This window comes from Abramis brama (genome assembly GCF_963993115.1).
Source record: "Abramis brama genome assembly, chromosome: 21".
NCBI classification, from domain to species: domain Eukaryota; kingdom Metazoa; phylum Chordata; class Actinopteri; order Cypriniformes; family Leuciscidae; genus Abramis; species Abramis brama.
Window position 1 is genome coordinate 11,877,085 of NC_139983.1, and position 22,273 is coordinate 11,899,357.

At 38.1% G+C, this 22,273-nt stretch overlaps 1 protein-coding gene and 2 long non-coding RNA genes across 3 annotated transcripts in view; 2 read left to right on the plus strand and 1 right to left on the minus strand.

The window, feature by feature from the left end:
* Positions 1-22,273, minus strand: part of arid4a (AT-rich interactive domain 4A) — a 34,283-nt gene that overhangs the window by 2,897 nt on the left and 9,113 nt on the right. The window contains exons 10-23 of the mRNA XM_084096720.1: positions 22,166-22,242; positions 21,896-22,065; positions 16,683-16,755; positions 16,351-16,445; positions 15,884-15,981; positions 12,995-13,250; positions 11,120-11,385; positions 7,860-8,039; positions 7,351-7,435; positions 7,073-7,250; positions 4,525-4,587; positions 2,809-3,984; positions 2,528-2,632; positions 1,929-2,135 (exon numbers count right to left, since the gene is read on the minus strand). Coding sequence (XP_083952846.1) covers positions 1,929-2,135; positions 2,528-2,632; positions 2,809-3,984; positions 4,525-4,587; positions 7,073-7,250; positions 7,351-7,435; positions 7,860-8,039; positions 11,120-11,385; positions 12,995-13,250; positions 15,884-15,981; positions 16,351-16,445; positions 16,683-16,755; positions 21,896-22,065; positions 22,166-22,242 — 3,029 coding nt within the window. The remainder of the gene's footprint in view (positions 1-1,928; positions 2,136-2,527; positions 2,633-2,808; positions 3,985-4,524; positions 4,588-7,072; positions 7,251-7,350; positions 7,436-7,859; positions 8,040-11,119; positions 11,386-12,994; positions 13,251-15,883; positions 15,982-16,350; positions 16,446-16,682; positions 16,756-21,895; positions 22,066-22,165; positions 22,243-22,273) is intronic.
* LOC311072033 lies at positions 16,662-21,363 on the plus strand. The gene is made up of 3 exons (XR_014603965.1): positions 16,662-16,802; positions 19,964-20,047; positions 21,229-21,363. It is a non-coding gene; the product is annotated as an uncharacterized lncRNA (long non-coding RNA).
* On the plus strand, positions 16,938-19,718 carry LOC311072032. Its single transcript, XR_014603964.1, has 2 exons — positions 16,938-19,601; positions 19,663-19,718. It is a non-coding gene; the product is annotated as an uncharacterized lncRNA (long non-coding RNA).

Genomic DNA, 22,273 nt, shown 5'->3' on the forward strand with positions numbered 1-22,273 from the left:
AGTTTTCATTTCTCAAATAATAAAGGTCAACAGAGAATGCTTTTGCCACAAAGTGAGCTAATATCACAAACTATATAGATATTGATAATTTGGAAAGTGCGCTCCGATTGTTAGCAACCGACTTGAGCTCCACTAGTGGCTGCGACAGAGTGAGCGGCAGGTCTTGTTCAGCTAAGAACGCGGATATACGCACTTTGTGGTCACATACACGGTCAGCCATAGACGGGAACAACAACAATAATGCACTACATGTTTCTTTTCCCCTCATTTTTTCCAATTGACGGAAATCCATCATAGCAACTGAGAACTTTAAGCCCTGTCGGTAAAGTAGAATTTCCCAAGATTTAAAACGAGCCAATGCATCTTTATTCTGATATATAAACCTATATAAATCTTTAAAGTGTAAATTGCAGGTTAAATTTTTCACGAAGATAAATGCAGTGTTTATTAAACATAAAGATAAGAACCGCCCACCACTGTTTTTTTATACCAAAATGCTGAATATAATATGAAAAGTTGGCACTTTTAACAGTGGTTTTAACCGCTCCCGCTCCCTTCCACTAGATGGGGCGTGACGTCGTAAGAGGAACTCACTAGTAGTTACCGGCATAGTCAATAGTACGCTAGCAGCTAAATGTAATTACTCATGCATCAAGTATGGTACTCTTCAATGTTGTATTTCTTTGAAAGCTATAGATGCCTTACATAACTACAGAAAAGTTGGTTGTATGTTTTATTTGATAAAAAAATTAAGGATAAAATAACTCAACTGTAAACATACCCGTGTGTGCTGACTTCAAGGGGACCGTGATCCTGCCTGAAATGAGAATAAGCTATTCGCAAAACAAACGGGTTCAGGCACCGGGTTCAGGCACGTCAGATCAGCCGGTCGCGGGTCGAGCTGTTCCACTAAACTCCAAAACGCGTTCACCTCACGGCAGCACATACTCTCCACTGCTGATTCAATTGGGTGGCATAGCCCACACAAACACAGTGATGGGGACATCGATCTCTCTTTTTTTTTTCTGACAATAAACATCGCTAATTAAATCGTGAGAAATTGATAAAGCGTGGATTGAGGAAGGGTATTACATGACGTTTGAGGCGTCGATGAGACTAGCGATGGGTGCCTGTGCAGTGTGTGCATCTCTACAGCTCTGATTTGGACTGACACCATTTAAGTAAATAATGTCTTCAGTCGTTGTCCCTCCTTGCTATTCTACATGACGGCAAGATTTTGAAAAGACTGGCTTGTTCCCTTATATTATCCGGGTTAAGTTTGCACCAGGCTAGCCTAGACTAGCTCTAACGTAGCTCCTCACCAGGACACCTGGCCAACCCTCCACCAAGCATTAATAACTCTTTGAGTGCCATGGTTCCTGGCAATTTCCTCCCCTCTCTCACGCCTGACCGGTTAAAAATTGTAGGGCTGTGGTCCATAAAGAACTTGATGGTTTCCCACATCCTCAGTCGTTCTCCAAATAGCCATAATACAGTAAGAATCTAGCAGAGTATGGGTTGCGAGTTCCTCTTATGACGTCATCACCAGTTACTGAAAAAACACGCTACCTTTGAAGAAACCCCAATAAATGTTATTTTAACGCATTTTAAGACAGAAATAATTAAATATATACATATAGAGCACTTTAATTTACACATTAATTGGCTGTGGTGGTTAACCTGCAACTTACACTTTAATGCATATCGAACGTTACATTGCACACAGTAATAGTAAAACTGTATGGATCAATTGCATCTCAGAAAAAAGTATTTTAATATAGCCTGGATTCTGGCAATTGGCAGCACCTTTTATGAAGTGGAGAGAATCACTATAAAATGTTACAGTGAGAACTTGTCTACATCTGAAGTCAGCAAAGCATGAGAAGACAAAACCAAAATGTGTCAAATTAAAACGTTTTTACACTCACTCAACTGGCAGGACCACTTGTGTGTGCGGGGGGAAGGGATGGACTGCTTCTCTTTGTGCTTGTCTTTCTCCATGTCTTTACTGTTGGGAGAAACCATACCGGGCGATCGAGAAAGCTTCTGGCTCTTGGGTAGGCTGGAGTGCTTGACTGGGGTTAGCTTATTAGAGCTGTCCATGGCAGGCAGGTCCTCACTGTCACTACTGTGACCTGGGGACATACAGAGAGACAGTCAATATTAAAACGGACTCAAATCAGATAGAATTAGCAGACTAACACAAACAATACACTTCACACACAGTTAAAGCTAAAATGTTGCTGAACATATGAGAATTGAAGCAGAGGTTAATCAGACAGCCAAGAGAAATGTAACATCACATGACATCAGTCAAGTTAGCGAAACCATTCTCTGGTATCATCATATTTGACCCTGTTCTTTTTTGACATAACTTCAATATTTACTGAAACATAACTGAATAAACCTGACCTAACCTTCTAGGAGTTTATCAGTTTATAGCATAGAACTAACAGAAAAAAAATAACAGACTTAGACAACAATCTATAAATGCGTCCAAATCTTTTAAAACACTTCAAACACTCACCTGCTCCATTCTTCTCTGTTTTACAAACAGCGCTTGAACGTTTCTGGCTGCGTTTTTGCTTCTTGGCCGACGAACCGGTAATGCAATCCAATAACCTCTTTTGACCTGAAAAATTCAAATTAGTAACCAAATGGATGAGATAAACATGAACAAGGATGATCAAGAAAAAAATAAAATAAATAAATCATAATAAAAAAAAGCAAATCTAATAATGAACAGTATATTGTGGATTATATTAGCATCAGGCAACAGTAGGCACCAGTCCTCAAGCTTTAACTTGCCTCTGTCCTTTCCATCTCGATCCTGTAGTGAGATGCTGGAATTGCTCGAACTTGCACTAGCATCAAAGCTATGAGTTGACTCGTTCTCCCCGAGACCCTCCTGTGATTCTGCCACACTGTCCACTTCAATGGTTGCGTCACTCTCTCCCTTAGTGCTTTGAGATTCGTCCGGGCTGGGGGTAGAGGATGGGGAAAACAGACGTGGAGGTCCCACTGCAACCAGGACATGAGGAAGGTGTTCAGAAGGCTCCAGAGGCTGAGGCTCAGGCTGAGCTTTCTCTTCCTCCATCATTTTCAGTATCTCTTCACCAGAGGGTTTCTCCTTCTCCTCTGGATCGTCAAGGTCCACTTCGTGGCAGACCAGTGCCTCTGGGCCAATTTGAGGCATCATTTCCTCGTTTGTGGCTGTTGTTGGATCCTCCAGCCTTGGGCATGGAGGTTCTACCTTGAGGAGCACCTCTCTGGTAAGAGCAGGCATCTCAGATTTCATCTCGATATCTTTGCTGGGAGATGATAGTGTTGGAGTAGAGGGTTCCTCGGGTTTCTCCTCGGCCCTCTTCTCAGGCTCAGGTTTGTTCTCTGTCAGTGGTGTTTTAGCTGGAGAAAGCGCTTTGGGTTCTTCTTTTCTGTCAAGGCGAATTTTCTTTTCCGGTGTTCGCTGTTCAGTGATTTTGCGTTTCACTGCGCTGCTTCGCTCTGGAGGCCCGATGTCCTCTGTCGCAGAGTCTGTGTCTGAACCGGCTGTCACCGTCTGCTTTATTCTCTCTACGGGACTGTTATGCGGCGTTTCCTGGGATTTCTTCAAAGGCCGTGGAGGAGTGGAGGGTTCTTCTGTCTCTGTGTGATTAGCAGCCGCAGGTGTTTGTGTCTCTGATCCTGGTTCTTTCAAACGAGGCTTCTTTGCTCTTGGTTTTGGAGATCCGTCATCAGACTCAACAGGGAGCCGGGATGTATCTTCCTCGGGTTTACACTCACTCTCCTTGAAGTTGGGCATCTCCTGTGGGCTGCTGGGTAATTCAGGCTCAGTCTGATCAGGTTCTGGCATTGTGCTCTCCTCAGAGAGATCCTCAGCTTCCAGTTGTTTTGCTGTCAAGGGTGAATCAGTTCTCTCGGTCCACTCCAGCTTCTTCTCAGGAGATTCCTCACACTCACTATCATCTGAAGAGTTCCCTGAATCTAAAAATGTGAAAATAATTAAATAAAATATACGATTATTTGAAATTCGAAATTATGAAAATATATAAAAGTTAACCATCATAAAGCTGTAAACTACACTTAAAACTAAAGATACACAATGTACTGGACAAGATAAGTAATTATCTGTGCTTTTTGAGCCAACGGTTAAAAAAAACAAAAACACCTGGATTAAAAACCAATGGTTCGAAAAGGGGGCAGGAAAAAGGCAGTTACAAACTTGTTAAGTGATGTAAATGTTTTACACAATTTCACGTGACTCGTTAAGCCATGCACTTCAGCATGAGCTCACTGGTTTGTATTTGTCATGTACAAATTACAAGCACTTTATTTTCCATATTACAGCTGGCCTTTCATTTATACTGAGAAAATCTAGAATAAACATTAGAACTTTAGAGAAGTTCTAAAATAAACAACAAAAAAAGAAAATACAATCCTTTACATTTCTTTCAAAAATGTGTTTTAAAGCATGGTAGAAAAAAAAAATTTTTTTTTTCTATTGACTCAAAAAGTTGCTCTTACCATTAGATCCTCTATCAGAATCATACATCCCAGAAGTTCTCCTTGTTCGCCGCCGAGGGGTACCTGTACAAATGTTTTAAAAAGTAAGTTTGAGCACAAGCCGAGATCATGGGATTGATTCCCAAGAAAAATACATACAGGCAAAAAGTATCCACTAGTGTTGTCACGGTACCAAAATTTCAGTATTCGGTACCAATACCAGTGAAAATCCATAGTTCTCAGTACTCATTTCGGTATCAAAGCTTAATTTAGATTAAATTTAAATATATTAAAGTGTATATCACGGTTACAAAGATGGAAACTGTAGTATTAAAAACACTTTACAATAAGATTCCATTTGTTAGATAACATTGGATAAAAATGACCTAACAATAAACAATAGTTACTGTAGAAATTATTCTCCTTGGGGTAAAATATATTTTTAAAATCAAAAGTTTTATCTGTTAACATTTAATACACAATGAAGTGAACAAACATGAACAATCAAGTGTTCAAATTAAATAACATTCACAAACATTAATGTTGTAAAAATATATTGTTCACTCAATGTTGATGTTTTTCTCTGCGCACATACATACAGTAAAGCTGCCTCACAAACAGCTGGCTGGTAACAAAACTCAGTACTTTTTTTTTTAAGGATTATAGCGCTTTAATGGAGTATCCTCGTAAACAGTCGGTTATGTCTTAAATAAATATAAGCAGTTGATAAAGAAAACGTAATATGGATCCATGCACTAGCTCTATAAGTGACAGAAGCAGTGTCTGTCATTAATGTTGATAAAACAACAAAATACAGCTTTAATGGTGAGGAATCAGGATTAATAGCCAATGTATTTCATTTATATAGGACTAAAAACTATCCAGTGTTATTTAACATTTGATTACTTTAGTATTCAGAAATACTACAGAAACTGAATGGTGTTAGACCTACCCAAAAAACTTGGATGGAGAACCAGTTTCATTTTAGATCTGGTTCCAAATTTCCAAGAAACGATGATTCGATAAGAAACGGGTATTTCGATTCCGCTTATCGGTTCCTGCGTGCACATTTTAATGCGATTTAAACCATTCAAGCGCAAAAGACTCAAGCGCTGTTTTGTGTGTCGCACACCAGTGTTAATTTCGTCATTTCACAGACAAAAACGAGACGATAACTAAATAAAAAACATTTTAAATGACAAAAACTATGACGAAAATCTATTGACATTTTCATCAACTAATAAAAACTAGACGAAAATGTTGGGTAGGGACGATTTGGGAAGAGATCCAGTCAGATTTCGTCTGTGGTAGATGCACACATTTGAACTGTAATGTGCTGATCTACCCGGCGGGACATGAGTTGGCATGCCTTGATGCATGTTTCATAAAACATTAAAAAAAATGTAAGGTCTGGGAGAAAGAGAAGAGCAGACATATGGATAGATCTGAATAAGAGTGATGACGCAAAAGAGAGCTCTATTCGGTACGGTTTTATGTGCGCACACACCCGAAGCATGCAGCCGTGCACATAGACAGCTATACAGCGCGCGAGTACTGAATTGAGCTCTCTTTTGCGTCTGAATGGACAAATACACACAACATTATGTCTAAATGTCCATTTTGGAGAGTATTCACGTAAACAGTCGCTTTCTGTAAAATGTCTTTACAGAATGTAAACAGTTGTGAATTGTGGGAATATCGGATGTGCATCAGATTCACGTCATTGGACATGATCCGATGTCTTAAAGGGACAGTGTGTAATAAACCTAATGCCGTATGTGGCCTTAATACTAATCAAACAACAGCACGGAAAACAGCGCGCAACTCGTCTCGCCCTTGAATGGACCCGTGCAGCTCTTAAAGTGACAGCAGCCTAATAGTCCTGCCGTCGTCTATAATAACACTAATCAACAAAAGACAGAGAAAATTCACTCATTCTTGACTGAATAACTTTTGTTACTATATTTGTAATGTTAATTTAATAAAGTGCAGTGGTATTTTACATTTGATTAGTTTCTGAACCTAAAGACTTGAAAATCTTAAAACACTATTTTTAATCGTATCTGTTCAGTAGTATTTATTTGTAGCGATTGCTATTTTTTTATTTGTGTTTACTTGTCTTTGATAATGCTTGAAATTTATATTAGTTAGGCTAGTTGTTTTTGCTATGGTATTTTTGAACCATAGGCAGAAGTTGTGTAAGTGTTCTTTAGCCTATTTATACACACAATTAATTTGTTAAAAAACGCAAATCGCAATTTTACCCGCCAAAAATAACGCAAATACATTTTTTCCCAAATCGTGCAGCCCCACTATCAAATGCATAAATATTAGTGTAACTTATAACAGTAGTAATGTTAAACAAAACCCACAAAGCTATTAATCTTACCACAGAAACAAGAATGTTTGGCATTAAATGGCAAAAGGCTGGTTTCTGTGACTTGTGACAGGAAGGCGCACAAAATAGCTTCATGATTTTGTTACCAGCACCCTTCCAGTTTCCAGACCTGAACTTTAGCTACAGTATCACACAAGTTATGCTTTTGACATGGACAGTGGACAGTCTTACCATCTCCATTTGGCAGGGCAGAGGCATCTGCAGGCCGTGAGTTCTTGCTGCTGGATCGACCCTCGCTGCTGGGGGTCTTGGACAGACTGCGGGAAGTGCTGGGAGGGGTGGATTTAAGTGGAGGACGACCTCGCCGTATCCCCGGTTTGGTCTTATCCTCCTCTCCGTCCTCTTTATTCTGTGGTGAAGGACAGCATGAAAATATATATATTTTTTTTTTTCAAGGTTCTAAAAAGATAAGTCTTGTTTGTTTGTTTTTAAGATAGATTGTCACTCACCTTCATTTTTTTCTTTTGTTTTCTCTTTGTTCCACCCTTATCTCCAGGCCATATTATTCGATCTGCCTTGACCCATTCATCATATCTGTTTCACAGACAAAATAGCCTCTTGAATATTATTGTCATCACACACACGGTGAACAATAAATAATACATTGTCTTCACAAACAATTCAGATACTTGAACACAGAACATTTAATGCACGCCGTCTGAGAATTTAGAAAATTACCCAATGAAATTTCATATTTTGGAATCTCTAATGGTAACAGGCTAAAAGTCTATTATAACAAATGTGAGAATTGAAACAGAGGTTAATCAGACAGCCAAGAGAAATGTAACATCACATGACATCAGTCGAGTTAGCGAAACCATTCTCTGGTATCATCATCTTAGACCCCATTCTCATAAACGAGCGTTCAATTTTCAGTATGACTTTCTCATATACCCAAGTCAGTATAGTATTCAAACGTAAATAAAATGTCAAAAAGGCAGTCACATCAATGCCTCACCTAACGTTCCAGCCGTAGTAATGCACCAGGTAAAGAACCTCTCCATCATCGGTCTCTGTGTTCTTGATGTTAGCTTCATAGATCTTCTGTGTCTTCCCCTTGCCATATTTCACTTTGACTTTAGTGCCGGTCAAAGAGTGCTCAGAATCCTCACAGCAGTCACCCTCCTCCCTCTCATCACTGTCAAACAAACAAATGATTATGCTCTTCCTCCAGAGAGATTTTTTTAAAGGATTATATCATATCATGGAAAACAGAACTTTTATTGTTCTTCTGAAATAAGAGTTTGATTTACTATATAAACATACACAACCATTCAAAAGTTTGGTGTCAGTAAGTGAAAAGTAAAAAAGGATGTATTAAATTGATAAAAAAGTGGCAGTAAAGACATTTATAATGTTATTAAAAAAACTGTTCAAAAGAAAAGCATTTATTTGAAGTATTCTATTCATCAAATAATCCTAAACAAAAAAAGTATCATTGTACCCACAGAAATTTTAAACAGGACAACTATTTTCAACATTGATAAGAAGAAATGTTTCTTGAGCAGCAAATCTGAATATTAGAATGATTTCTGAAGGATCACATAACATTGAAGACTGGAGTTTTTCTTTTTCATAAAGCTATACCCTTCTTGTTTAACACTTCATGCATGTTTATTGAATGGTAGCCTACCATTGTTATTTGTGTGTGTGTGCGTGTGAGATATATAAACCATATATGTTTAAGTAAAAATATATATATATATTAGGGCTGGGGGAATTAACGCGTTAATTTTTGCGATTAATTTGAAATGTTTAACGCGTAAAAAAATAAATAACGCAATTTACGCAGCACTTTATTTTTGCCTCGCTTTAATGATTTCCTGTTGCGGCTGCTCCATGTTCGGCGATCAGGTTTCATTCTCGCGCAGCTTTCATGAGCGGGTCTTTTCCGCCCCGTGTGTGCGCCGCCGCACTCTCCGTTCCGTGTGTGTATTTGTGTGTGTGTCGGCGCGCTCTGCCAGCAGCACGCTCTCCGTTCTGTGTGTGTGTGTGTGTGTGTGTGTCGGCGGCTTTGTCGTTAACGGCCCAAACGCTCCAATCATGTACCGAGCACTGGAAAAGTAAAGTCCACTCAAATAACGTGAAATTTCTCTGTAGACTTCTGTTTGCTGAGCTGGTATAGTCATGCTGGGCAACAATGGTAAAAGCTCTGATCACATGCTCTGGTAATAATAGCTTTGTAGGACTATATTTTATTTTGATAATTAGTAGAAAAAAATAATAATTGTGGTGTATTGGGTGGTGTAATCTGTTAAATTGATTATGTTGATTGATTATTGAAAAATAATAATATATATTGATATAGGCTATTGATGTTTAATATTATTTTAATATAGGTCTATTTTCGGTTCCTTTTTTTTCCTGTGTTGTTTAATTTAATTAGGTGATTGTAAGTTTAAATATTGATGGTTACAAGCTTGGTGGAAATGCAATTAATTACAGCAAATTGTGCAATTAATTAGTTAATTTTTTTAAATCGATTCCCAGCCCTTATATATTATATTATATTATATTATATTATATATATATATTATATATATATATATATATATATATATATATATATATATATATATATAAAAATTATAATTTATTTATTTTTTTGACTATTGACAATTGACTATTGACAATTTTTACTATATTGACTATTCGTGCACACCCTATATATATATATATATATTTATATATTTATAATATATATATATATATATATATATAATATATAATATATATTATATATTATATATTATATATTATATATATATATATATATATATATATATATATATATATATATATATATATATATATAGGGTGTGCACGAATAGTCAATAAAAATAAAAATACTATTAAAAATGTACTACATTGCTTTGCTGGCCATAAATGCAGTGAATCCATGATAAATCCCAAGCACTATAACTCACAGTTATAACTGAATGCACTCGGTGGCACTGTGGAGCGCGTTTAATACGTTTATTGTATTTGATCACATAATGTTGTCCTCTGCCTTGCGAAGTTTGGAATTACTGGGAAGAAAATTATCTTACTAAATGATCTTAAGAATGGAATTGCTTTTGATCAAATTAATGAAACTGAGTCATATCATCACCACCACACACCAATCTGGATGTTGGCATCCAAACACCATTCGAATGAGGAAAGACAGCGGTCCATCACTGCATTACCGACTACAGGCAAGTGCAGCTGTCCCTCGAGTGAGCCGAGATACTTTATCAGATAGCAAAATGATCGAGATGTGCTTTAAGTAGTTTCATCGAGGGAGACTGGTTTAAGAACAGAAAACACAAATTGCTGTTAGATACTTTGCATAGCACACTTATTATCTTTGCCCCTGCAACGTTTGTCAGCGCAGAGATTTTTTCACCTGAGCATGCAGATATGTGGAAAAATGAAATGCGCATGGTCGCACGGGCATTCATAACATTGCGTGTCCACTGGCAAGGAGCGAGGGGAGCAAGCGTTTTCAGTTCATTCCAATGGAAGATCAATTTCCATGGGAATTAATTGAAAATGCAAGCTCTGCTCCGCACTGTTATGAATGCCTGTGTGGCCGTGCACATTGTACTTTCGTTTTCAAATTAGCTATTCAAAAGCGAGGAGCAAAAGAGGTGATACCAGTATTACCAGTGTTGTCACGCGTCGATTAACCGCTGGGAAAATTTCCGCACAGTCACATCCATATATATAATACCTGGAGAAAAATCTCTTTTCTCCTGTTGTTTAGACCTCCTCAGCAAAAACAGCCAGATTAATTTAAGGGTCAGAGAGAGGGTGGAACATGGTCTTGTAAAACTAAAGTATTACATTTGAAGTCCAAATTAAAACAAAATTGTTTATAATTGGCATCAAGAAAGAAAGACATTTCCCTTTAAAGAAATGTCTCAAAAGTCTAAACTTCAAATTCACTAATGAATTAATACCATTTCTTCTGTTTAAACGCAGAAGTTAATCAGACAGCCAAGAGAAGTGTAACATCACATGACATCAGTGAAGTTAGCGAAACCATTCTCTGGTATCATCATATTTGACTCTGCTGGAACAGGTTCAATTCCTAAGTTTCAAGCCTAATCATATGAATGACAGTTTTTAGAGTAATTTAATTTAAATGACATTTGGAAGAATATCATGAACATAAATCAGTTCATCAGGACAGCCACACATTTAACAGGTTAAGCACAGATGATGCTGACGTACCGGTCCCTGAGTCTGGATCTCTCGCCATCTTCCTCCTCATCTTCATCGTCCTCCTGCTCTTCATCATCAGTATCTTTATCAGACTCATCGAGGCGGTGACTGCGGCGTTTCCCAGGGGTCTCCCCATCAGATTTCTCCTTTTGCTCCTCTCCGCTGTTTTCTCCTCCAACTTGCGTCTCCTCTTTCTTTTCCTCCTTTGATTTCTCCTGCTTCACAGGCTCCCTCACCTCTACTTTCACAGGGGTCAACGTACACCGCCGCCGGCCCTGAGGGTCACAGACATACAACCAAGATGTTTTAGCTAGTTTCTAACAATTTATAAAGGGGAAGCTCCTTGCACAAAACCAGTTAATTGAATGTCACGTTCTATAAAGAGAAAACTTATATCCTACATTGTAGAACTAGCATAATCATTTAATTACACTCACGTGAGCAGCACAAACACCTTAGTTATAATTGTGGCATAATGAAATGCCTTAGTGACTAAATGCTTATATGCTCAAATTAACATATTAAAAGAATCGTTCACCACAAGTTTTGAATACTACCATTAATTTTTTAAAGTGCACAAGAATGAGGTTTGATATTTTGTATATTTAAACAAATAACAAAAGCACCTCAAAAAGTGGTCCATACAAGTCATGTGCTGCATTCTGAGTCCTCCAAAGATAGCTGACAACTTTGTGTGAGAAAAATGTTGAAATTTACATTTTTCAATTAAAATCTTGCTTGACAGTTATGGCCAGCATTCACTTTCATTGTATGGAACAGGCAGCTTGGACCAATGATTCATTTCTTTTTTTGTGTTCCACAGAAGGAAGTAATAGTTTTCAAAAGACATGAGAGTGAGAACTATTCCTTTAAATGCAGGATGCTTACCGGTTTAAAAACCCTAAATAACAGACATGCCCTTAAAATCAATTTCAAGTCAAAGAGGCGGATCAGACAGCCAAGAGAAGTGTATCATCACATGACATCAGGCCATGAAAGCGAAACCATTCTCTAGTATCATCATGTGCATTTCCTCAAACTCATTCAAGGACAAAAATAGGGCTGGGGCGGTTACCGCATTACCGCAATACCGCGGTCACATGATGCCTACCGCGGGTCTGAGCTCGTCACCGTCATCACCGCAAAAAAAAAACATTGGCCTGCACATGTGTGCACGTTGTGTCTAATTACACATTGATTCTAATGACATGGATTGTGTCTAATGACATTGTGTCTTACATAAGTTTTGTTTAGAAAACCTTGAATCCATCAAAAGATGGAGCACATCCGACCTTTCGCGAGTTGGGGAGCGCAATGTTCCATGACACATAATAACATTCCATTCGTATTGACTATTAGGCCTATATGCGAGAGTACCTACAGACATCCCAAGGCTCCCAGAAGTTCCGGGAGTCTCCCGCATATTAATAGCGGCTCCATGATGCCCGCAAATTAGTTAAAATCTCCCGGAATCTAGAGCGAGTGAGCAAGAGTGCGCATGCGAGACAGAGACTGTGTTCCAAACCGTGTAGCGCGCGCACGGCAGAGAGGGAGAGGGAGCGAGAGAGAGCATCCTGATTGGCCCGTTTCGGTAAGTCAACCAATCAGTTGTCAGTGTGGGTGGGCTTTTATCTCTTCTTCTCTGACTGCGCGCGCGCCTCCCCAAGTGGACGAGGCATGTTGATTTAAAGCGGTTTACCGCTATACCGCGGGGATTTCTTGCTTTTCAACCGCGGTAAGAAAAAATCCATACCGTCCCAGCCCTGGACAAAAACACTTTGAATGCAAGTAATATTGCTCTGTAGCTGGCAGGTCATTGAGCATGAAAATCCCACATCCTGAGAGCAGCCTAACAGACAGACAGACAAACAGACAGACACTCACCCTGGGCGAGCAGATATCTTTGCATCCTTTTTCACTCTCGGCATCTGACTCATCAGCGTCTGCCACAGGTTTGTCCTCGCTGGTTCCAGGCTCCGCTGTAACCTGCAGCATCATCTCATCTGTGTCTTCACTCTCTTTTTTCACAGTCTTAACGCTCTGCGCTTCTGGCTGCCTGTCTGGCCGCGGCTCGTTGTGGTGCACCGTCCTGAATTGGATCTGAGCCGATCGGCAGTACTCCTCAAATCCGTACAGATACCTGAGGTTCAGGCCAAAGGATAAGTAAATGTATTATTTTATCACCAACAAACATAATTATTAAAATAAATATTCTGGGTTATTTTCAACAATGTTGATGTTCTGCAAAGTCTTGTACATGCATTTATATTGGGCTTCTCAAGAAGAGGTTAATCAGACAGCCAAGAGAAATGTAACATCACATGACATCAGTCAAATTTGCGAAACCATTCTCTGGTATCATCATATGTGACCCCATTCTCTTATAACAAGCCTTCAATTTTCAAAAGGGCTTGTTTTTTTATTTAATCTGGCCACAATGTGAGTTGATGTACTGCTACTTAGTTGCATATCTGAAACGTTTATATGCGGTACTGCATACTTGCCAGCAAGGCATTCATTGGAAAGTTTATTTACAGTAAACATGCTTTTTGTTCATGTGTTTACACTGAAAGATGGGTCCAAAATACTGTTGTAATCAACAGCATGCAACAGATGCATCCTATAAACAAAGTTGAAAATGACCCAGAATATTTCTTTAAAGGTCCCGTATTATGCCCCTTTTCACAAGATGTAAAATAAGTCTCTGATGTCCCCAGAGTGTGTATGTGAAGTTTCAGCTCAAAATACCCAACAGATAATTTTTTACAGCATGTTTAAATTGTCATTTTTTGGGGCACAGAAAAACGCGCTGTTTTAGTGTGTGCCCTTTAAATGCAAATAAGCTGCTGCTGGACGACCCAAGGGGCGGAGCTTCATGAGCTCACGCTCAGTCTCTCAGGACAATTTCATCTTATTCATTCCGATGATAATGTCAGAAACTCTCAGTAACGGTGTTCATTTCGAGTCGGACAATAATGCCTACAGAGTCAGAGTGCTGTATAGAGATGAAACGGGTATAGTTTAGTAGTTTAATTACGGTTATTATAACGTATTTGTCATCTGCTTGTATGTATCCATTATTTATTAATAGCCTACAAGTCTGCTGTCTGAATGATGATCAAACATATACTGATGAGTTTAATAAAGTTTATTGTACATCACACAAAAGATGAAGCGTCAATTTTACTTCAGAAAATCACCATAAGAGCTGAGTAAACACAGTAAGTTATAAGAAGTGCGCAAGTACATAAACGAATTTCGGTAGAGTTGAGGGAGCATTTCTGTGGGCGGAGGTTAGTCAAAAAACTGTTCTAGTGACGTCATTAAAGAAGGAAGTAGAGGGATGTAGTCCAAACGGGCCGTTCGATGTAGGCGACTTCTGTTAAATAAAATATCTAGGGCTGGTCCGAATACCATTTTTTGAGCTTCGAAGCTTCGGTAGTAATGAACATCGAATATTCGAAGCTTCGGAGAGAGGGGGCTGAACATATTCTTCTCTCTAATAAAGGCAGGAATCTCGTGTCTGTATGTCCGTTTGCATAATTATTATTTCGAGAACCATTCATCCAATCGACTTCACACGGGAGTGCAGTGTTGCATTTGGTGCAATATAGATGGACACGCGAGACGACACATTCAGAATTTAAACTTTTAGTAAACTACAGAACAGCGCGAGCGGGAAGCGGCGCGCCTCACGCGGGCAGGGCTTATATTCTCCGAAAACGGACACTGCACTAGTGATATAAAACCATAGACTGTAAAAAATATAAAACGCACACACACAGGTCTGTTAAATTAAGCAATACTTTTAAGGTAGTCTAATATTTTTCTGACTAACAAATTGCTGACACAGTAAAGGGTAGATTAAAAAAAAAATAATAATAATAATTTAAAGAAAGAAAAACGAAATTTAAATAAAGAAAAAATGAAATTTAAATAAAGAAAAAACGAAATTTAAATAATGAAAAACGAAATTTAAATAAAGCAACAAAAAAAATTTAAATAAAGAAAAACGAAATTTAAATAAAGAAAAATGAAATTAAGTTAAATTAAAAACGAGATTAATTTAGATTGATAATAACGGGTAAAAAGGCTAATACATTTTGTTTCTATTATTCTATTTTCCACAATGTCAAAGCAACGCAGCTTAACCCAAAACACAAGCACTTCGGTCCATACAAACTCCGCTGTTCTGCTCTAGTCAGAGAACACTCCCGTCGGTTCTATTTCTAGCATGCACATTTTCCGCGTGGTTCGAGCCGCGCCTGAGACGCGTGTCTCATGCAGGCAGTGTGCAAACTCCAACCTGTTAACGTGGGAGCCGAAATAAAAACGGACACGCCACGCAGCCAGTGAGTCGCCGGCCTTATTCAAGCGCGAATGAGAACCGTTTCGCGGGGGATCCAGGCGTGCAAAAAAAACAAACAAAAAAAACGAATATTCGAATGTCAAATTTTCAAATCGAATACCAACCCACCGAACGATTATTCGAATATTCGGGTCCAGCCCTAAAAATATCTCGCTTGGCATTGAACTTTGAGCTTTATAATTTTACAGATATTATTTATGCTCTAACAGCAACATTACACACTAACTAAAGTTTGAAACATGGGATCACGAAGAACGGGACCTTTAATAATCGTAAGAGTTCAGCTAAAGTCACCTTCGAAAGTGGAAAATTGTCTCCATTTGCCAACGCCACAAAAAGAACACTGGCTGCTGAGTAATCAAATATAGTCCTGCACAGCAGGAATTGTGAGAGCATGCACTTACTTTCTGTAGGCTGTTTTCACATTGTATGAGGCAGCAGAGTTCAGAACCGGGATGCCGAGATCCATGTAGATCTGTTTCCAAATAGATCCGCTCTCAATCTAAAAAACAAAACAAACCATCTCATTTCACAAGTCTTTTTGATGACTAAAAGCACTAATTCTTGCTGCACAGAGTTGGTAGTGTCATGCACATCTTTCTACCGCACCCAGGGATCAAGATAGCTTAGAGAAACATGACATCACTCGAACTCGAACCCAATTATCACCCCTCCAAACTCCCAAATATAATTACCCTAAATAACTTTTACAGAACATGCTTTTGATAAACAAGCGATTTTCAACTCAGTTCAGCTCTGTGAACTCCAGAAATTCAATCAGTGGTTACTTTCGCTTCATATTTTTGGCAAGGTCTCACTTCCCACTTGCAGAGTACAATAAACAGATGGTGGGAATGCTAAGAACACTCACACTGTCACAGCCTCCGTGAATATACACCAGTCGGAAGAGCTTGAAGAGGTTGAGATCCTTGTAGCCAAGCACTGGAGGTTTGTTAATTGGAGTCCCTGGAAGGAAAACAAAGGTGCAGAGAAGCGTTAAAGTGAAAATGTGCCCTGCAGAACTGGTCATGAGATTATATGGGAGGGAAAAAGCATTTGAGCTTTTGAGGCCACACACAAAGATTATTAAAAAAACATCCACCTTGATATACACTGTTTAGCTGTCCCTATGAAGATTGTTAATCCCCATGTAATTTTTTCCCAATAGTGATTACAACTCAACTGGTGATGTGCAGGCATTACCTCTGTCCTCCATGAACTTGTAAAGCTGCTGTAGAAAGTGGTCCCTTTCCTCTGGGTCTGGCTCATCATCAGGCTGATTAAGAGAAAGAAAGTACATCATCTGAATTTGAAGTTCACCAAGTATGGAATTATCTTGCCATCTTTTTTAAAACCCAGTTCACATAACCAACAAAAAAAGCAGTTTTCTCAGTGGATATCTAATCGATCATTGACTTAGGGTCAATTACGAAACACTTCGACGTTTGTTTGTTTTTTAAAGAGCAGCAAAATAAAAACCATGAGGAATTCAGCTATTCTGCTAAACAAACAATAGCATTTAAAATGACTTAAAATACGTAAACTATATACTGCAATAACAATGAGGCAATATAAGGCAGTAATCATATGGTTTTATAGAACACCACTGTTAGAATACATAATATAAACAATGATCTTGTACATTATGTATTGTAACAAATGCGCAAATATAACACTTTACAGCAGATCAAATCCTTGTTTAATATTGGCCAAAAGACATTTAATTTAAACGTTCACTTAATCTTTAATATTTGGCAACTTCATGATAGAAATTCTACAGCCACTGTAATTTCTTTAACAAGAATATGTGGACATCAAAACATGTAAACTCAGAGCAAGTTTAAACTTCTATTTTGAAATCGCGATGAACCGTTCACATATTTAGAAAGCCATCTCCTGTTTTGCCATAGGTTTATAAATGATTAACGTTAGAAATCTGATGAAATGGCACAAAATGCGTTCCCAGATGAACGTTATAAGCAATCCAAACTTATAAAACAGCATATGCAGAGATGGAGTTTGAGATTCACGCCATGCATGTAAATAACATTTCATGTGGAGCAGCATTTACTGTGAATGAAGCAGCTCTGAAATGCACACGTAAATAACTAAAGTGTAAACCCACAGGGCATTTATATTTTATATATAAATAAATGTATAGAATTGTAGTCTTTGTGAATTCTCAACAGCATTATCTATTCTGTAGTATGATTTTAAATGGTTAATACATCGTCCAGCCCTAGAAAATGGTCTAATAATGCAGTTCATGGATTCTCCACTGTGGATTGTGCTACTGACTTCTGGTATTTTGCTGGTTACTCAACACAGACAAATTGACAAGTGAGGATTTTTTTTAAATAGAGTACTCAAATTTAATCAAGGAATCGTGCCAGCCCTAAACAATTCTTTTAACTAAATTAAGAGAAAGTATTATCGGAGAAACGAAATGCAATTCTTATTCAGACTTTTAATTTGAACATTTTATTTTATAAAAATAAATAATCACTTATTAGAAACAAAGTATGTTGTTTAATGTATCTTAAATTACACATTTGTCATAAGAACAAGTCAGTAATTACACCAATTTAAGTCTTACTAGCTGTAAATGCAGAACAGAGTTGGACGTGACTGAAAGTGAGATTAGTTTATCAACCACTCCTACAGATTCATAAGCGCTTTTGATTTATTAAAAAGAACCAGCTCATAAACGTAATTCATTTCTGAATGGGATTAAACTGGCAGCATACAAGTATAGACAAAATAGAGGTGATGGACACAATGACATTTTAAAATGTTTTACTCAGGCTTGTGATCCGCTAAAGACAAAAAAGAAAAACCTGAAAATCACATTAAATTAAACATTACAATCTAAAAACAAAAGTAATGCAGAAGTTATAATCACTAAATTAAAAATAAAAATACACTGACTTAATGTTACCTGGTAAGAGCTTAGTAATTATATTTATATACACTTTACAGTTACTACTGTAATTAAAATACACTTGGTTATAGGTATAAAATTATACAAATGAAATCGAAATTATTCAACCCCCATTGCAAATCAGGTTTATTGGCAACATTTACACTTTCAGCAGTTTGAAATGAACAAATCAGACCAATAATCAATAAATCAATAATTGAAATACTGACAGAACGCTGCCAGAAGCTGGTGTCTGGTTATACATACCATTTGCAGCAGGTCATAACAGCAAAAGGGTGTTCTACTAAATACTAAAGAAGTACTGTTCAAAGTAACTAAGAGTCTCAAGTGTGAAGAGTGAAAACATATAATATATACTGAAACTGAATGATACCAATTACAATAAACATACTGATGTAGGGATGTCACGATACCAAAATTCCAGTAGTCGGTACCGATACCATTAAAATTTTACGGTTCTCGGTACCAATTTCGGTACCAGAGCAAAATCTGTTGGAACTATTTTTCTATTTTATTTAACTATTTGAAAAAAATATTCAATTCAATTCAATGACTTTATGACGGTAATCATAATAATACATATAAGCATTAAAGGCTACATGCTGTTTAAACGTAAATATTGCTTATAAAAAAAAATCCCATGGAGACGTAGCTAAATCTACTGTACAGTAGCCTAATATAATTATTTCTGTCAATTTCTTCAAGTTAAACCGAACTTTTATTTTGACGGGTTGCCGAGAAGACCTTTGAGTTTCTGTGTGTATGATAAGTTTTTTCTCAAATTAAACGTTAAAATGCTCATGAAGTGACTCTCAGAGTGGCTGATGAATTTCATCATGTCATCATAGCACGAGGCAGCAGAGACTGAAGCACGAGTGACACTCGCGCTGTTTTCAGTGTGTGTGAGGTAAATGAAACCGCACGTCTGTGCCATTCATTCACACAGAGACAAGCAGAACATGCAGGGTTAATATTTAAATAGTCTTTTTGCAGTTTAATATGCACTATATACTATCACTATATATATCGTGGTATATATCGGCTACAGACAAGTAAAAAAGTTAGTCTGGAGCCCCGTGCTTAGATAAGCTGCTGCCTATTAGTGGGTACCAAATATATCCGGAACTACAGAAATGCTGTTATCGTCACATTTTCAGTACCGACTTGGTACTGATGTACCAGTACTTTGACAACACTATACTAATGTACCAGTACTTTGACAACACTATACTGATGTACCAGTACTTTGACAACACTATACTGATGAAACCCAAGACAACATTGCAATTTGCAAATAACCAAGCTCAATACTGGAAACAAACAAATAAACAAATCAAACTTAAACCCAAAATAATGAAGTGTTGCTACAGAAAATATGGCTTTTCCTGATGGAATGGATTACCCAGGATAATGTAACAATACTCCCCAAACCACTGCAACACAAATAAACAAAAACAGGCAAAAAGAGGTATGGAAGGTGTAACTGCAGTATGAGAAAAGAAATACAGTCTGTAATGCAAATCTTCTTATCTGAATGTTGTAGAAAGTCCCAGTCTTTGCAATGACCCAGCGGGCAGTGAAGATATGCAATAACTTCAAATAATTCCACCGGCCTAATCCAATACAGGTAAGAAGTAGATATCATCACAATTCTTTTCTCCTCTAAAGCCCCATTACAGAGTCCTTCTGAGCTTCTCTGCAAACGTCCTTAAACACAATGTGATTCCAGCCTTTTTTCACCCTCGTTCAACCCATTCCATCACCATGCTTCCATCTCTCTTCCTCTATGCTACCTGCAACCTTAAAACCATTTCCTGTCTTTGTTGCCCTCTTGAGGCCAGGATGAACAATTTCACCCCTGTAACAGGGTAACTGTTACAAACCTCGTAACTGTTCATGACACATTTAATGTTTTCTGAATAGACGATTAATCCTTTGGTTAATTTACCAATAAATAATAACTGTAACTAATCATGACAGATAATAGACAAATACTATTTATGACAGATAAGGTTTATGCAGTGTAGGCCTAATTAGGAAAGGCGTTTTACTATGGCTGCGTTCACAGTCACTTTTTACGAAACAGCAATTGCTTACAAGTGTGATTCCTGAAAGGTTTTGTTCATTCAGAAGATTCAAGTAGCAGCTTAAATATGTTCATTGAATCAAACAGCTGAAGTCACAACCGCATTTTAAAGCCGCTTTTCCTGTCGGGGCCGAACGGTTCTAAAAACGGTAAGGAATGGTTCCAGTTATGTTTCCACTTGAGCCTGGTACGGCACAGCACGATTACAATCCGTTCTTGGCCAGGAATACTGGTAGAAAACCATGCTGGTAGAATGCGTGTAGTGACGTCGCCAATCAGGATTGGTCACTTTACAGTTATTCCCTCTTTTACACTTCGCTTTTAAATCGCTTGTGTGGCCGAGCCGGGCTTTACTATGTGTTTTACTAACTATATATAAAAAAAATAAAACAATAAAATCAAAACAACAGGTGCTCGATTCATGTGGATTAGATTTATGATCTCTTTATGAACTTTCTGAAGCAACAAAATGGTAGTTGCATGGAGTAAATAATGATTTTTTTTTTCATTTATGGGTGAACAAATTTAAGACTACGAACAAAGTTTAGTCTGCAACTAGTTGATTGTAAAAAAAAAACAATATGTAGTTTTGCACATCCTTATTCTAAACAGAATTCTAGTCCAGGCTTTCTGAGGAAACAATTAATTAAAATAACAAATGTTTCCACTTATCTTTTCACATGCTGGCCTTATAATCGTCCAACATGCGGGACCTTCTACAGCAAGGAAAGAAGACTCTTTGAGATGAGCTCAGCCCTGCCCACCATCAAAACTGGCACACCTCCACTGGGCCTCAGCCAATCCCGCAGTCTTTTCACAACCAAAGGAACGAGCGGTTGCCATGGGAACGTGTCGGAAAACCAAGCAAATGGCCATTTGTCCAAACTCGGGGAGCAGGAAGAATGAGACATTGTTGTCCGAAGCCTGGGGGCTTTCCCACATGCTGAGCCCATTCAGTGGGCTTAATCAAGGTGTACGAGAACATGAGATGTAAAGTGCCGATGGAATGTCTTCACAAATCAACATAAATACCAACACTGGGGCTCTCATTCAGTCGACACTGGTCCCGAATGGCCTCATATTGCTTCAGTACGTCTGGTGCCCAGCTCTGGCAGCCCCTTTCATCAGAGCAATCACTGCAAAACTACATGCCAATCACTGAGACCAAGAAACAAAGGTCCAACCAGGGGTATAAACTAAAGTACCATAATATGAGTCAAAAACTCACAATTTTGAAAGACAGGACTGCAATTTTCCAACCCCAACAACTTCTGAATTCACCAGCAACACCAACATTTTTTCAACATTTGGCAAATGGATTTTAAAAGGAAACCCTATTTCTGGGGCAAAATGTAAAGAATTAGAAATAAAGAAATACTGGAGTCTTACTTCTTCTGGTTCTGACTTCTTCAGTTCCTCCTCCTCGCCTTCTTTGCCTTCCCCATCCCCATCCCCATCATCTTCATCACTGCTGGAGGATTCAAGAATCTCGCTCAAGTCCACTTTCCAGCTGTCAGGGACCTGTCTGGCTTGTAGAAAGACCTGTGCTGCTTCAAACCCTGGTAACAGAAAAAACACAGACACAAGAAAGAGTGTTTGAGAGATAAGACTTGTAAAACAGTCAAGTCATTAGAGGTCAGCTGATCTTGGGTCTCATACCTTTCTTGAGTGAGTATTCAGGTTTAGAGAGGGTGTCAATGTTTACTTCCTGAACATCTTTGCGTGCCACGGTGTGACTGCAGAACAAAAACAGTGATAAATCAGAAA